Source organism: Aethina tumida, chromosome 2 (assembly GCF_024364675.1).
Source record: "Aethina tumida isolate Nest 87 chromosome 2, icAetTumi1.1, whole genome shotgun sequence".
Lineage (NCBI taxonomy): Eukaryota > Metazoa > Arthropoda > Insecta > Coleoptera > Nitidulidae > Aethina > Aethina tumida.
The window spans coordinates 21,467,147-21,483,585 of NC_065436.1; the positions used below are offsets into that span (position 1 = coordinate 21,467,147).

A 16,439-nucleotide genomic window follows, 5' to 3' on the forward strand; every position below is an offset into this window, starting at 1 on the left:
ATTTTTTATTAAATGTAATAAATACAAAATTTTCAAAAATTCATAAAAAATTGAGAAATAACCAATTTTTTTCGATGACCTCTCTGAAAAAATATAGACATAGTATAAAATAATTTTTTCATATAAATTTCAAGAAAAAACCTCAAAAATTTGTGTTGTTTAAATTTAACATTTTTCTCTAAGAAATTTTTTTTTTTCAATTGACCAAGACAAGTTCTTTATTACGCCTAAAAATTGAACATATTATACAGGGTGTCGATTTCTTAAAAAAAATTCTAATAAAAGTCCAACAGAAAACGAGATAAAAATTAGATGGAATCTGATAATTTGACCCTCAGCTTTATGTAATCAGATTTAGCTTTTCCGCATTTATATTTGCAAATTGTTTATAGTATTTAGTGTAGTAAAAGTGCATCAACTGAGATCTTTAGAAAAGGAGACATACACGTATATTTTTCGGAGAAAACATCGTCCCGAATTGTGTGTGCTTCACATGTTAGTTAATACGTTTAATTTCACATGTCTAAACCTTGATTTAATACACACACACAATAGACACGTTCTTTGGACATTTTCATTACCTGTGCTACTCTTACTTTAATTCGGAGGTCATTTAACACTATTTCAGCGGTCCAAAATTTCACTGTGGTAAATGAGTACCCATACACTCAAACGACTGGCCGAAACTTTGAGAAGTAACTGTCAAAAGATGCACAACTACGTTCAATAGTTTTTATTGACGAGTACCACCGTATCTGGGTTGAGGTCGGAAACTTTTCAGACTACCCTCGTATATAATTTTAAATAATTTGTATTTGTTTCTATAATTTTGCTTGGTACTGCATGTTTTACATAAAATCTATTCATTCGCGTTTTCCATTTTTATGTCATTTAAAATTTCTGATTATCTATCTTTTGAATTATTGTTCATCCAAATTTAATTATAAAAAATAAGGTGGGTTAGACAGTAGATTTTTTAAGTTTAAAGTAATGTGCTGTACAGGAGAGTTTTGTGAATATTTCAGAATTAAATTCATCATTTCCATCGCAACACGAATGTATACACATTGTTATCCTTAAGTACTTATCTGTAATTTACTGCAACATGTAAAAACAATAAAATATTTATTCAATAACAAGCCCGACGAATCCGCGGCCTTATTTGGTTTAATACGACCCGTCGCCGAAACAAAGGGAAATCTAGTATGCAGATGATGCAGACAGTGGCCACCATATCGTTTTTGGCAATAAAACTGGAGCGATGTGCAAGTGCAATGTTGAGAGTAAAGCAGTGCACACAGCATTGTTAGGTAAGTTTACGACCTATGGGGGGGGGGGTGTATCCGTGGAATTGTCGTCTGTTGTCACTAGTATATCCAGCCACGTTCCATTTATTACCGCGATTTGCGGTTATTACATATTTGCGGGGTGTGCTCGTTACCAACAGTTAAGTTTATTCCGAACCTGTCTTTAGGTGGACACAACTGCCACCGTGCTTACAACAACCATTATGGCTCTGTTACAGTTGGTGAGCCAGACTATCCAAAGTGGCCGTGCCTGAAATCCTAGTCATTGCGAACAATAACTGTTATTAACATTACCATACAAATGTCTCAAGATTTGATTTATGATTTAATATCTGTAATAAAGTGTAATACGTTATATTCTTCGTTGTATTCTGCTGCTAATGCATTAATTTATAAATTTCAACTTTTTTTCTCTGTGATTTTTATAAATAATTCAGGTGGTTCAGAACAACTACTAAATTACGTAAAAAATTGGTAAAAATAACTTAATTTTCTATAATAACTAAAACCAAGAACATTAGAAAGCATATTTGCCAAATCGATTTTTAATCCGGCATCGAACTTTTCAAACGACACGTGAAAGGAAATCCACAGTTATTTAATTGAGACCGGTGTGTTTGGAGCGGCTTAAAAATTAGCGAAACAGATGATTGTGAGCCGGAATGAAGGAGACGGAGGGGCGGGACGGTGCAGGGAACGGGGTACGGGAGCGAGGAGATTAAATCTGAGCGATGAGTTGCATTAACGGAGTGAATGTGTACACATAAAGCGGGGGCGGAAGAGTTGGAGTGAAGGAGACGCCTAGGGACGTGCAGATGTGATCGATGTCGTCGGCCCCAAGTGTGCACTTTCTATTAGTCTCCACCGCTTCCAATAATCTAATCATCCGACCGGTCCCGCCGTAATACACACAGGAATTAACTCTTTTCTCCGGCTGCATCCGCATCGGTCGATCGAAATATTCCGCTAATTAGTTTCGAACGTTGATGCGGACGATTGCAAAAAAAAAATCTAAGTGGTCTAATGGACTGAGCGTGTATGCTACAAAGAAAAATACGTGAACCCGTAAAAGATTGATGGCTAAAAAGTAAGAGCTTAAATGCGGATTTCAATCGAAAAAACAATAATTAAATATAAATAATCTTTTCCACGATAATATATCTAATTTGACTAAGTATAACTATTAATATATTATTAAAATTAATACTGCCCAATCAGTATTTTCAACGGAAAGAGATTATCAAAAACATAACAATAATAAGTTACAATATTATTACAATAATGTTTTAATATAGTCAAAATTTTCTATACAAAATAAATTGTTAAAAATTGTAAAATGAATAAAGCAATGCGATATTTCCTCATAATTTTTGTGTAAATTATACATGTAAATTTAAAAATAATTCTATGTAATAAATAGAATTATTATAATTTAATTTTTATTTATGTATCTCTTTTGGATTTTTTATAGTTTTGGTATATTTAATTAATAAAATATAGTATTAATCAATACGTAAATATAAGTATGCAAAAACTTAAATCAAATGTTTACGCATTAAAAATTGGCAAAATTTACCATATATAAATTTTACACAATAAAATAAATTCTTAATAATTGTATAATAAATAAAACAATATCAAATTTCTCCCTAATTATACTATTTTTGAATTCTATTTTGAAACTTTTTATAATTTTGATAATTTTATTATACAATTTCTTAAAATCATTATTTTTTCATTTTTTCACATTAAAAAAGTGACAAAATTTTCTATACACAAATTGAATATTTACTCAATAAAACAAATTATTAATAATTATAAAATGAATAAAACAATACGTTATTTTCTCATAATTTTTTTTTATTATACAATAATTTGTATATGTGCAATTCTCGATTTATTGTATATAAATATTTTTATAAAAAATAGTATAATTAGACTAAAGTCATGAGAAAATATGGTTTATTTTTATATTATAATAAAATTGACAAACTACATAAGTGAGAAATAAAGTATAATTTTTTACTATAATTAATAGTACAAAAATTATGAGGAAATATTTTTTTATTTATTCTATAATTATTAAGAATTTGTAAAGTTCCCAAAAGAATTTTAAATAAATGAGAAATAAAAATTTATATTTATTGTTTTATACAAAAATTATGTGTAAATATTTAATTTTTAATCTTTGAATATTTACATTTTTTAATATTAATTTTAAGAAATTGTATAATAAAATTCAAAATTCAAAATAGAATCCAGAATAGTATAATTAGGGAGAAACTTGATATTGTTTTATTTATTATACAATTATTAAGAATTTATTTATTGTGTAAAATTTATGTGTAGAAAATTTTGCTATTTTTTTAATGCGCAAAACATTTGATTTAAATTTTTACATACTTATATTTACGTATTGTTTAATACTACATTTTGTTAATTAAAAATACCAAAACTATAAAAAGTCCAAAAGATTTTTAGATAAATGAAAATTAAATTGTAATAATTTTATTTATTATATAAAATTATTTTTAAATTTACATGTATAACTTATAAAAAAATTATGAGTAAATATTGTATTGTTTTATTCATTTTACAATTTGTTGTATTGTGTAAAAATTCTATTTGTATATAGAAAATTTTAACTCTATTTTTAATATGAAATATTACACTTTGGATACTTATACTTAATGTATCTTTTACTACTGAAATTGTTAAATATTATTACCACAACTATCAAAAATAATAAAAGAGTTTTAAATAAATCCAAAATAAAGTATAATTTGTGCATTTATTGAATATATTTCACAATTCTTTAGAATTATTTTTATATTTATTTGTATACTTGTACAAAAATTATGAAAAAGTATTGAATTGTTTTATTTATTTTTATAATTATTAACAATTTGTTTTATTGTGTAAAATTTTAATTTTTTATTAATGAGTAAATATTTTTTTACAAAAAATTAAATAGTAGTTAATAATAATAAAATAAGAAATAATAATTATTAAAATTATATTTATGCAGTGACTGAAAGAGTATAGATAAATACATAGATAGATAATTTTTTAGATGTATATGTTTTTAGAATCTAATTTGTGACATGTTTAATAAATTTAATATAAATATAAATCAAAAATAATATAAATAAACCTAATAATATTTTCTATTTTCATTTATTGTACATAATTACTATAATTATACATTATTATATTTATACAAGCAAATTAAAAATATAATTAATTATGTTACTTATATTTATTAAATTAATATTATGAAACAATACAAATTTACAAAGGAGATTTAATGAAATTTTAACTAATTAAAAATATGGCGAATGCGCAAATAAAATCCACAAAGCACAATTATAACATTCGATTCTAGTCTATGGTAGTGAACATATATCTTGTATAATCATTCAATGAACACTGCAAAGCCATATTTTGTACCATTTGCCTCAATAAAATGTGTTTCGGTCTGTCAATTCTATGAGCACATTGGGGACAATTCAACGTCAATCCTGTTTAATTTAAAAGGTCCCTTTTCAGATGTCGCCTGTTATTAACAATTTTGCCATAATATCGAACAACGAACATTACAAACGTATTGTTCCCAAATGCGACAAAAACGCAACGAAAAAATGTATTCATGCATTTTCCCATTATTTTCGACTTCGATACTTTATGGTGTAATTCATTTGTAATATTAGCCCGACAACACGGAATTGTCATCGCACGAACGGACAAATTGGCGAAACAAGAATTTCCGTATTTGTAATAAAACGTCGATTCATCTATGAAAAAAGAGTCGCTCAAATAAAGCAATCTATAACACTTCTATGCACACTCGAGAGGCATAAGTGAATAAAACGTACGTGGCGCATATTTTTTGCAACCAATAAAACCGACTGCCGTAACGCTTAAATTTACCTCTGATGTCTTTTATTTTGCTCCCGAATCAAATTGTGTATATAATTGAGTTTTGTGTTAAATTTGTGCTTTTATGCGTTCTTTGTGGATTAAGGCAGGTATATGGAGAATTTTCACAAAAAGATGATTTCGGGTCGCTTTGAAATGGAAGCCGAATGGAAAGTGAGTTATAATGTGCAATCTTGCAACTTTAGAATAGCTTTTGAATTAAAGAGAATTTTATACGTGGATTTATTCATTTTTCAGTGGCAGTTCGTGGCATTAAAAATTCAAAAACGGTTTAAGTAAATTATTAAATATCTTGTTGCACTGTCGGATGATGTAACTGTGTTGTAACTCGTACATTTTCTTGCTACTAAACTCTTTTCCGTGTAAAATGGTTAATAAATTTAAAAATAATTTTGAAAGTTTTCATAAATTAATCTAACATTGCCACATACGCGAACTGGCCCCAGTTTTAATATCCACTACAGATAATTTATGTGGTCTGGAAAGTTTCATATGCACGAAATTTTCATGATATATTTTATTACTATACATAAACTATAAATAAATGCATTTAAGGTGTTTTATTGTATAATAATTTAATGTAAAATGGTGAAGTGATGAAAATGTGCAACATCGTTAGAATTTGATCCATCATATTTGGTTAACCCAGAAGAATGTGCTTCTGCGATATTTCCTGTGGCAGTGTGTATTTTCTATCGACATGAAGTGGTCCAACAAGTCTGTCTATGTTATTCTGGCTCCTCCATCCGACGTACCCTAAAAAAGTTTATTTGAATCACAAACAGGCTCCATAAATCAAAAGTATAAGTACATTCAAATCTGTCCTGGCATAAATGCCCAGACTTGCGAATAATAATGCCACATCATTAGTATATTGTCGCAGGAACAGTTCTTTCATGACTCTCGGATATTAAGGAAATGAAACGCGATACGGCGGACAAAACTCAATGCCACTTGCCGGTATTCAACTTTCGCAAAATGATTACAGAAATTAGATCTTCGGCGACACAATTTCTGCATTCAATGTTTTATGTCGGCATCAAATTACGCGGAACCGATAGAAAGGACGGGATCCACAAGGAGTAATGTCTAGAAATTCGGTGCAATATTTTAAGCTCATTAGATGGCTTTCGCATTCAATGTATCCTTTCATTAATTATTTCCCATTCTAAAGGGGAAATGGCGTCGTGTTTGCGCCCGCTAACAAACAATAATGTCACTGTTTCAACCGTCGCACCCTTGCCTCAAATTTGCTGCACTTTAAATTGGGAGTGAATAAGTGAATTATACTAGTGTACTTTGGGGAGTGGAGACAACTTGGGTGTTACTAATATTTCATCCAAATATTAAACGTTCAAAGTTTAAACAAATAGTCAGTTTATGTACAATAATCAGTTGTTCCAGAACACATTTGTTGCTCCTGGCCAATTAAATTAAAACAACTGAGTGCTTAACTCTCCCCATAATATTGAGGATGAATTTTTTAATGCTAATTCGGTAATCCCAGATGAATCATCTTTCTCACATTTAACATACATCAATTTGCCAGAGTTTATTGATGACAAAGTTGTTAAGAGCTGACTTATTTAAACTACATTTCAACCTGGTCGTTTTTCTAAACTTTGGGAGTTATTTTAAATCAAGAAATTCATCCCAAGTCATCAAGTGTTAATTTTCTTTCCACTAGTATATGTCAAGTGAAATGGATAATGTCAAAAATCTATTTAGCATTATTTGGGGTGCCACAAGGGTCTAATATTGGACTCCTTTTTTTCTTTTATTAATTAATGATTTACGACTTTCCATTAATTAATATAATCTATTGTTTACTGATTTTTTATTATGTCAATTCTGTCTCTGTTATGATTTACTATTACAAATTGTAATACTGAGTGACAAATGAAAATAATATAATATACAAATATTTTTTGCAATTATAATTTGAATATAACTATTTTTGAATATATTTTGAACAAAATTCCATTTCTTACTATATTTAGTGGAACATATAAATAAAATTGGAGTGTCTGTTTGTAATATTGAAATAACCGTTTTTTACATATGAATATAAATATGGTACATACACCAAAATAACATTTTTTACAATTTTGTCTCTCTGTCTATCTGTTAGTTCCGGCTAATCTCTGAAATGATGGGACTTTTATTGAGACTTTTATTGGCAGGCAGCTGATGTAATAAGGAGTAACTTAGGCTACTTTTATTTTAGAAAAATTCTTTTATTTTCGAAAAATAAAGTAATGTTGCAATGTCCAAGTACTGTCTAGTACCACGCGCACCACCACTTCTCCCACCAATGATTGATTGATAGTTTGATTTGATTGACAGGTATCTTTTATAATTCCACCGATCCGTTCGTCTTATCTTATCTTATTTTAATTCAAAATATTTTGTTACTTTTTTACTGCTTTCCTTTTTTACCTTTAAGTAATAATTATAAATAATTATAAATTAAGTACATTTGTATTCAATATTCAGATTTACATTGAAATTGATAAATTGTTTATAGGTTATTTTATTTAGTTAGTAACGTAGATAGCTTTTTTTAATATTTAGTTATGCCTAAAAGAAAGTCAAATCTCTCTAAAAACAGAGAAAGGCCAAAAGCCAAAGATTGTAACGTGAAAATGAATCTGAACAAGATAGGGAAAGTCGTCTTACAAATTGTAGATTACGGATGTCCATGTCTAGGTCGAATCAGAGTAGTTCTGAGAGGAATGAACGATTACAATTAGATAGAACGCATCATTCATTGTTAAGGACTCAAGAATCTATGGAATCTCGAGATCACCGTCTAGAAAACGATCGTATTCAATACGCTATCTGACGAAGTCGCGAGTACAGCTAGTTCTACATATAATTGTAAATAAAATGGCCCAAGTCCCAAATACACCAATTTTAATACTGGAAAATTCCTATAAAGAGCCATTAGAAGTACTCCCAAATTTTAACATCATGGATGTTTTATCATAATTATATCGAATATTAGATAACCTCTTGTTGATACATAAAATATTTATCATTACTTTTTATTATACGAACCTGATGAAGCAACAGGGATCTTTCCAGAGGGCTTGATATCGAAATTTTGCAGGTTTTTATGCATCGTCTTATCCTTTCTCTTAACAGTAATCCTCCTAAATTCCTCCTCGGTCATTCCACGTTCCTTCGCCTCCTCAATAACCATCTGAAATTACACCAGCCATAATGCATTTACTTAACAAAATTATCGACGAGGAAAAAAAAAACATGACAAATCGATTCGGATTCTATAGAACACACCTAAAATATAATCCCGTTTAAATTTTAACGAGCACATCAGGGGCTTTTCGCTCTATCCGTCCGTGAAGTCGGTTTGCATCTCAAAGTCAAGGCGAAGGCAAAGGAAAGGAAATTGGCGACATAACTAAGCACCTTATTGTCTGTACGATACACCAGCCTCCAAGTGCAATTCTATTGAAGGCATGGACGTACGTTAACAGATGCATTATCACTAGTTTTGTCAACAAAATCAACAAAATGATTATAACAATATTAGTCCACACAGGAGTTATTCAATGAATTATAAAAAATATATTTAGACCGATAGTAATGTAAGTTCTGTATATATTGTAAAACAAAACAAGACTAAATAAACCCAGACTACATTTGTCAAAAACACAAAGTTTTATTCAGACCGAAACTAGTGCCTGAATAAACTCCATTCTGCCCGTTTGCATTTGTCTTTTATTTATTCAGATTGGGTGCCCGAAAATCCATCCCGCCCATGTTCTTCCTTCTTTGCTCATATCCAATTTATGTGCGGCTAACAAGAATCCGCACAATCTAAATTCTCAAAACCTCTGACAGCACATTCAGCTTTATTCGTTGCAACAGGCAAAAGGCCCCTTTGCCCAGTTTAATTGCATCGTTTTCGAATTGAAATAGAAACGATACCGTCTGACGGCAGTTAATAGAAAGACCACAGTTGCCTGCCGTCTCAATTATATTTTACTTTGAAACGGAATACTTTTGATACTCATATTTCGAATATTACGAAATATTCAAACTATGTTTGTTTTATGTTTTATTTTTTGTTTTATCTTGTTACACTCACCGATACCAATAAAGAGGAACATGTAAAAAACTTACCTTATCAAAATCTAACAAATAACCAAATTTTGAGTGCCATTCTTTTGAAGCTTTCTCTTCCAACTTTTTTTGATCTGCCCTATAATTGAATTAATATTGTTATGATACTTAAAAGTTACTGCTTAATACTTACAAAATTTGGTTTTTCACAATTAAATCCTTGGCGAATCTGGAAGACATCCTTCATAAAGACACAGAACTTCAATAACGAATGTTTTATCAATACTGACAGTTACCTTCACATTCTCATGGAAACCAAAAAAGTTATCATCGAAGCTTGACTTCAACTCCCAGTAAATACCAATTTTTTAAATTTATTATTAATTTCATCGTTCAACATCGGGTATATCGACATAATGGCATTAAGGCATTAATTATGTAAATTTGTGACAGGGATTTAATAATATTTGCAGCAGGAAATTCCAATAATCCTCGCATTGAGGTATTGTGAATTTAATGCACTTTAATTACACCGTGATCATTGGTAGTGAGCGACACTTTTAATCCTGATAATCTGACGGGCATAATGCAATCATGTTTTCTGCATGTTAAGTCGCAGGTATTGGATACCCCGCCCAACATAGGCGTACCGCCGCCAATCCCCGGAGCAAATTAAATCGATTTACATAAAAATGTCGAAAAATTAAAGTAAGTAATTAAAGAAGTTTCTAATGAAGGATTGTTCCTAAAAACGAAATTGGCAGATAAAAAGAAAAGTTTTTGCATTAAAACATAACGCTTTTATCAGGGTTATTTGTAATTATTCCGTAGAACGAAATAAATCTGAAATTGTATTAAGCATAATAAAATTTGGTGGAAGTTTGTTTACTTAGGAACGAGAAAGAGGAAATTTCGGGTCTGAGACGCTCCGAAAAATGGAAGTTTTGATTATGTTCAATTAAAATTATGCAAGTTTACTCATTAAATTTCCCGTACAACTTTGTCTGTCGTATAAAAGTTAATATTTCATCTACGAAATTAAATTTACAGCACTTCCTCCGCGAAAAATAATACAAAAAAGCACAGTCAGAGCGAAGGCAGTATCTTAGTATAGTTTTCGAACTAAAAGTCTACGTTCAGTATCCGCGGGCAACAAATCCACTTCTCTAAAGTTAACAGACTACACAAATTTTCTAGAAATAAATAATCTCCTCGGGATAAAACAAGAAGTTAAGAGACCTGGACGAAGTTCAGCAATCAGTTTACCCCTACCATCTCTTCCTTTTTTTTTTGATAAAAATTCGTTAATCGCAATTTAAAGTCGTCCTTAACACTGCAACTGCTAAACTATCTCCAATCTTCCTATCAAATAAATCAGCTTACAGGAAAGACCGAACTCCCGAAACAACTTTGGCCAATTTCGCATACAAACAAAACCCTCCCAGTGTAATTCCCTAATTACTCTCACTACGTCAATTTCCTGCGAACCGTTCCCCCCTTGCGTTTTCTTTTCGCAATCTCATTTCTTGTCGAGTTTACTTAGGTACATTATATGTGAGTAAGAATTGGCCATTTAAATTAAATAAATATAAAAAGGTTAATTTACTTTAACCGCAGTCAAATAGACAGTCATTCGAATTTCGATAACTCAAATCAAGTCTAATTTAGACAAGGTTCATCTTATCATCATCATCAAGATAGTTTTAAAATAAACTGTAAAATAATTAAGAATAAACCTGGTAATCACATCAGAAAAATCCTTTATTATTTCTCATTTACCAAGGTGTAACTAAAATATACTGGGCGAAAGAAAACAATATAAAATAAATTGATTTATTTCAATTTTTTTTCGAAAAAAGTTTATAAAAATGATTAAAAAATTAAACAAAAATCTTAAAACATAAATTGTCAGAAGCTAATAATGGGTCGGTCTCCCCATTTGATTAAGACACTCATTGACGAGTCGTGGCATCGATTTAATGAGATAATCAACATTTTTTTGTGGTCTCTCATCCCACACGAATTGAATCTGACATCTTTGTTCATGTTCGATTGGGGAAAGGTCTGAAGATCTGGGTGGTCAAGGCAGTATCTAGACTTCTAGGAAGTATCTAATATATTCCTGGCAATATGTGTACGGGCATTATCTTACTAAAAATTATTCCGAGATCTATTCTTATGTACGGATGACAATAAGGATCCAAAACGTTATCCACATATCGCTGAGACGTCATATTACCACTAATGAAAACTGAAGGTGACCTAATAACACAGGCAATAGCACTGCATACCATTAAACACATAGTATTACCAATATGACTCTCCACAGCAAAGAGAGGATCACGTCTTTCTCCACCTCGCCATCTTACTAACACCTTCGTGCATACCCGAGCAAAAGCGTGGTTCATCACTAAATACAACGAGATTCCATTCCTCATCCCACTGTTGACGTTCCATATACCAGTCACTGCCTTGGCGCCTATAGTTTGCTGGTAGAAGAAGTCCAAAAAAGGGCGATACTCTCTAGGCGAAGATAAAGAGAGGAAATAAACAAATCGAATACCAATTGGCTTACCTTCATCGGCAAATCATCCGCGTTGAACTCATCCGGTCCCTTAGGGCCAATAATCTAAAACGAAGGTTTGACCAAGGTCATATTTGTGGCATATTCAGTTTTCAGTTATTGTAAGTCTGAGCAAACGTGCAAAATCTAATTTAATGTGAAATAAATAGACACCTGGCATTAATTCCATTCACTGTAACTTAGAAAGAACAATATTTGTACGTACGATGGACTGAGACGAGATTAAAGCGTTCGAAACAATGAAACATGCACGAAGCCCCAGCCGAATGATGGAAATGAATAATGGAACTGTATAGTTGCCTTTTAAAAGAATAAATATTTTTAATCCGCGAGTGGTTTGTTTTGTACAACTTGGGTTCGGCTTAATCCTACTTGAGTAATCGCCCGGTTGGACGCATGAAAATGTAGACATATTTTGTCACGAGGCGGACGAAGAATTATTGCGTGCGCAGAGCTTTTACATCCGCAGATAATGCAAATGTTGCTTTTTATGGTGCTTTTTATTCAGTTTATCTCCTCTTGCATTGTCTGCAAGGCTTGTAGTGAACGTCTTTTCGTTTGTTTATTAAAATTTAAATGGATACTTAACTTAATTATGTATACTAACAAATACAGAAGAAACTGTAAATGAATTTAATAAACAACATGTATGCCACAAAAAAATCTCGTTAAAATCTGGTTTGTTAACTTCATATTTGGCGGATGCGCCACATAAAATTAATCAATTGAGGCTGTGGTGTGTGCGTCTCGTGGGTTGAGGTGATTTGCTAAATCATTCAGTTAGAAGAAAGACTTTTGATTTGTTCATCAAAAATTTAACTTTGCTTGAATGACCATCTCAGTCCCCCGATCTATATCCTATTGAGCACATTTGGAATGCATTAGACCGTCGCATCCTAATAAAAAACATCAAAAGAAAACAAGAACTTCTTCAAACTATACAGAAGCAGTAGTAACAATTTCTGTTAACACATTGCTGGAAGAGGTAGATTTTGTTCCCAAAAGATGCCAAACGGTGATAGAAGCCAAATATAACGCCACAAAATATTGAAATATTTGAGTTAGTTGTTAACTTTTTATGAATATTAATAAAATAATCTTTACTTTGTTCCAGGCCAAATTGATTTTTTATCAAAAAATTAAACCTGTAAATATCAAAAATTATCATAATTAATATTCCAGTATATTAGATTTGTCCATTTTACATTAGGAAAAACATTAATTAACATTTGTAACAAATAAAATAAATATTCAATATTTTTTTCCATCACTTATATATAAGAATATATAATTTACATATTTTTGAGTGCCAGATACATATAAGAATATAAAATAAAGGCCGAATGAGAAAAACTGTAAAGGATTTGAAGATAAACTTCTCCTTTGTTTTGATAGTTGATCGGAAACGGAAACGTATTTATACTTACGCATCCAACCAATGGGACTCATGTTTAATGCATGCCTGGTGGTTTCCTATGTCAGTTACATCCAGCCTGGACCGCAACACCAGTCCCCAGTCATGCATTTGCATTCCCCGCCGAAACTGATTATGTAGTTAAGCCTGGGTAGGTTAAGCGGCTTCCAAAGGACTCCGAAACTTTCTAACAAGACTCTTATATATTGTAAACAAAGTTTTTCGTCGCATACCGTTTTAATAACGTGACATTATTGCACTGAACTGTAATAAACAAAATCTAACTAACTAGTAGAGTTAGATATTAGAGAATTATAGTCCCATCTGGATCACATCACAATATTAATCACATGTACACATGATTTATCAGTGTATCCATTTCAAAAACGTTTTTAGTATTAGGTACGTGTGTGTATTTGATTTCTCAGTGTGATAAATAACAGTCACTAATAGATGGGATGCAACAAATATTTTTCGTGGAAATAGGCAGCAACACATCAGGGTGATTGATGGCGGACAGTGTTCGCCCGAATTCAGAATTTTCAATTGCGTGGAACTATCAGGTGTCTTTCACAACAATGAGATTGTGCGGTTTATGTGGAAATGATTAATTAGTACAATACAACAGGGTCCGCCAATGGACGAGGGCGTTTTTGTTTCAGTTTTTAGATGGACAATGGCCATGCACAATGTAAAACGAACAATTAATTATATTCAGTGGCATATTAAATACACAAGAACAAATATTGTTGTTATTAAAAATATTGCGACGACTCGATCATTAGAAAGTGGCTTCATCTATTGAATTTCATCAAAAAGTTGGACAGGCGGATTCCTAATAAATTAAATGGAGATAACCAAATTAGGCGTTTGATAACTGACAATTTCCTCCTCGCACCCAATGCAAATGAACCTTTTATTGATCATATTGTCAGACGTACTTTAAATTGTTAATTGAGAAGGTCTATCTCATCGACCACATATTCCAGATATTTCTCGATGTAATCAATATTTGATATGCCTCCTCCTTGCTCTATCTATTGCTTCTTCTCTCCTTAGCATTCTCAAAATTAGTAAATGAATAAATTCTTGAGCCATTCTTTTCTAATTCATCCAACTTTTGAGGCAGTTGTTTGAGGATGGTCTCATATATATTCAATCGAATTGTAGTTTGGTGAAGGCAAGGACTTGAAATGTTTATTTTTATCTCTATTAAATATATAAAAAGTAAAAAATTTGGACTATAGAGCTGCATATCTTCAACTCCTTTTTCTATTTTATTCAAATTTTGACACTTCTTATTGTTATACAGATAGCAAGGCGTAATAAACCATAATATACAAAAACAATTGTCCGAGCCAAGCAACTATTGTGAACTTCCATAAAACGGATTAAATTTATAGGGCATTAAAGTAAAATAAACAATGTTGCTGGTGAGCTTAGTTATTGTTACTTGCGTTGCTTTTAAACGCTGAACAGTTAACCAGACAATGTTGCAGTAGTCAAAGTAACAAAACCACAGGCTCAAACTGATTGGATGAAATGCGTTTTCACGTAATTAGATATTGCTTGAGCGGGTAAAATTTGCATCCGTAACAAATTGTTGGAAAGCCGCAAGTTTAGTAATAATTCGTTGGTTTTAGTAAATCGTTTCAATTTTCGATAAAGCGCACTTCATTTAACACAATTAGCATTTAGCATCGTCGATTGAGCATGCAATTTCTGTCTGAATGGACCAGATTTTTGTTAGACACACAGGCATTGAATTTAAAAGTTCCCCAATCGCACTCACGGCCAGCTAAATATGGCGAAACTTTTCCAGTCTCAAAGTAAATTCAGATTCGTCCCTTGAAGGCTATTCGAGACACTGTTATTTACACCGGTCCTGAGTTGGCAGGACAAATCCTATGAAAACGGTACGTGCACTACAAGCCGCATCCACGTATATTCGGTTTATTAACTTTTCACAACATAATTGTTTCTGTACCTATCTGGGAACAGTAATAAAAGTTGAAAACTTGAAGTGAAACTTCGGTTATTGTTACTAGTCGGGAGTGCTAGACAGAATAACGGTTCCCTTACTGCATGAGAATTTTCAAACGCATTACCGATATGCCATTATGTAACTTTTTACAACTCTCTATTAAACCGTATAACTCTGCAGCTTTAAATACAGTAACTACGCCTGAGAATATTCGTGTCATTCAACGACGATACTAGCATTCATAGACACAATATAGCAAGTAACATATATGTACATAAGTATGATCTTCATCCAGAAAAAAAGCATTGCATTTTAAAAAATATTTTTGATGGAAAATCAAAAAACATAATTTATGTCAGTTTTAATGTTTAAAGAAAGATTTTATATTTTATAGAAATTATCAGAAGAAAAATTTATTTAGATTTTCTTCATTATTGGACAAAGATTGACCACCTATGTTAGTAATATCTTGTATAAGTTCTGTTTTTTTTTAATTATTTATAATTTTCCCATCTTTCTAAAAAAGTAGGAATTAAGAATCTATAGAAACTTTTGGGTACTAACCAATCATAGGTGATTCTAATCACTGCTACATTGAGTAGTGAAGTTAAACAGATTCCAAGGCATCTTTCTTGCTAAAATACTGGAATTGTTCATTATAACTTTATTCTTCCGATAGTTAGCTTAGTTTTCAGTCAATAAAGCCTCTACCTAATTCCATTTCAATAAAACAATGGTAAATAAATTTGTTAAAAATACCAAAAGCGTCAAATATAAAAGTATGTAAAACAATTTATGTTCAAAACTAAAACTTAATTTACCACAAGTGAATTTTGCTTGTTTGAAATAAATTATATATAGTATGCTTAATTATGTAATTCTGCAAATGTATCTCAATCCCGGTGCGCCGCTGTTCCCTGTAAAACAGCGGAAACATTCGAGCCGCAGATTCGCGATCAGAAGCCGACGTAATTGAATACGCTATAAACCTAATTAATCTGGTGAATTTCACATGCACCGTTCGAATGCAATTTCCCCTTTGCAGGGCGTACATCGATTGTCTACACAGAGTCTGTGTGAATTCTCAAACTGGAAATTACCGAGGTAAAATAAAAAACCAAA

General features: G+C 31.3%; 1 protein-coding gene across 1 annotated transcript; it reads right to left on the bottom strand.

Moving 5' to 3' along the window:
* Nucleotides 1-5,748: 5,748 nt before the first annotated feature.
* Nucleotides 5,749-9,631, bottom strand: LOC109604271 (uncharacterized). The gene is made up of 4 exons (XM_020020798.2): nt 9,529-9,631; nt 9,396-9,474; nt 8,307-8,451; nt 5,749-6,002 (listed from the first exon to the last, which is right to left on the bottom strand). Exons 1-4 carry the CDS (start codon nt 9,573-9,575, stop codon nt 5,887-5,889), a joined length of 387 nt encoding a protein of 128 aa, XP_019876357.1. The 5' UTR covers nt 9,576-9,631; the 3' UTR covers nt 5,749-5,886.
* Nucleotides 9,632-16,439: the final 6,808 nt, after the last annotated feature.

What these genes read in the sequence shown, in the direction of transcription:
- LOC109604271 (XM_020020798.2), bottom strand. Translation starts at nt 9,575, where the DNA reads ATGTCTTCCAGATTCGCCAAGGATTTAATTGTGAAAAACCAAATTTT. An exon ending in ATTGTGAAAAACCAAATTTT is followed by an intron (nt 9,475 to 9,528) that starts GTAAGTATTAAG and finishes ATTCAATTATAG; the next exon opens with GGCAGATCAAAAAAAGTTGG. An exon ending in GATCCCTGTTGCTTCATCAG is followed by an intron (nt 6,003 to 8,306) that starts GTTCGTATAATA and finishes AAACTTTTTTAG; the next exon opens with GGTACGTCGGATGGAGGAGC.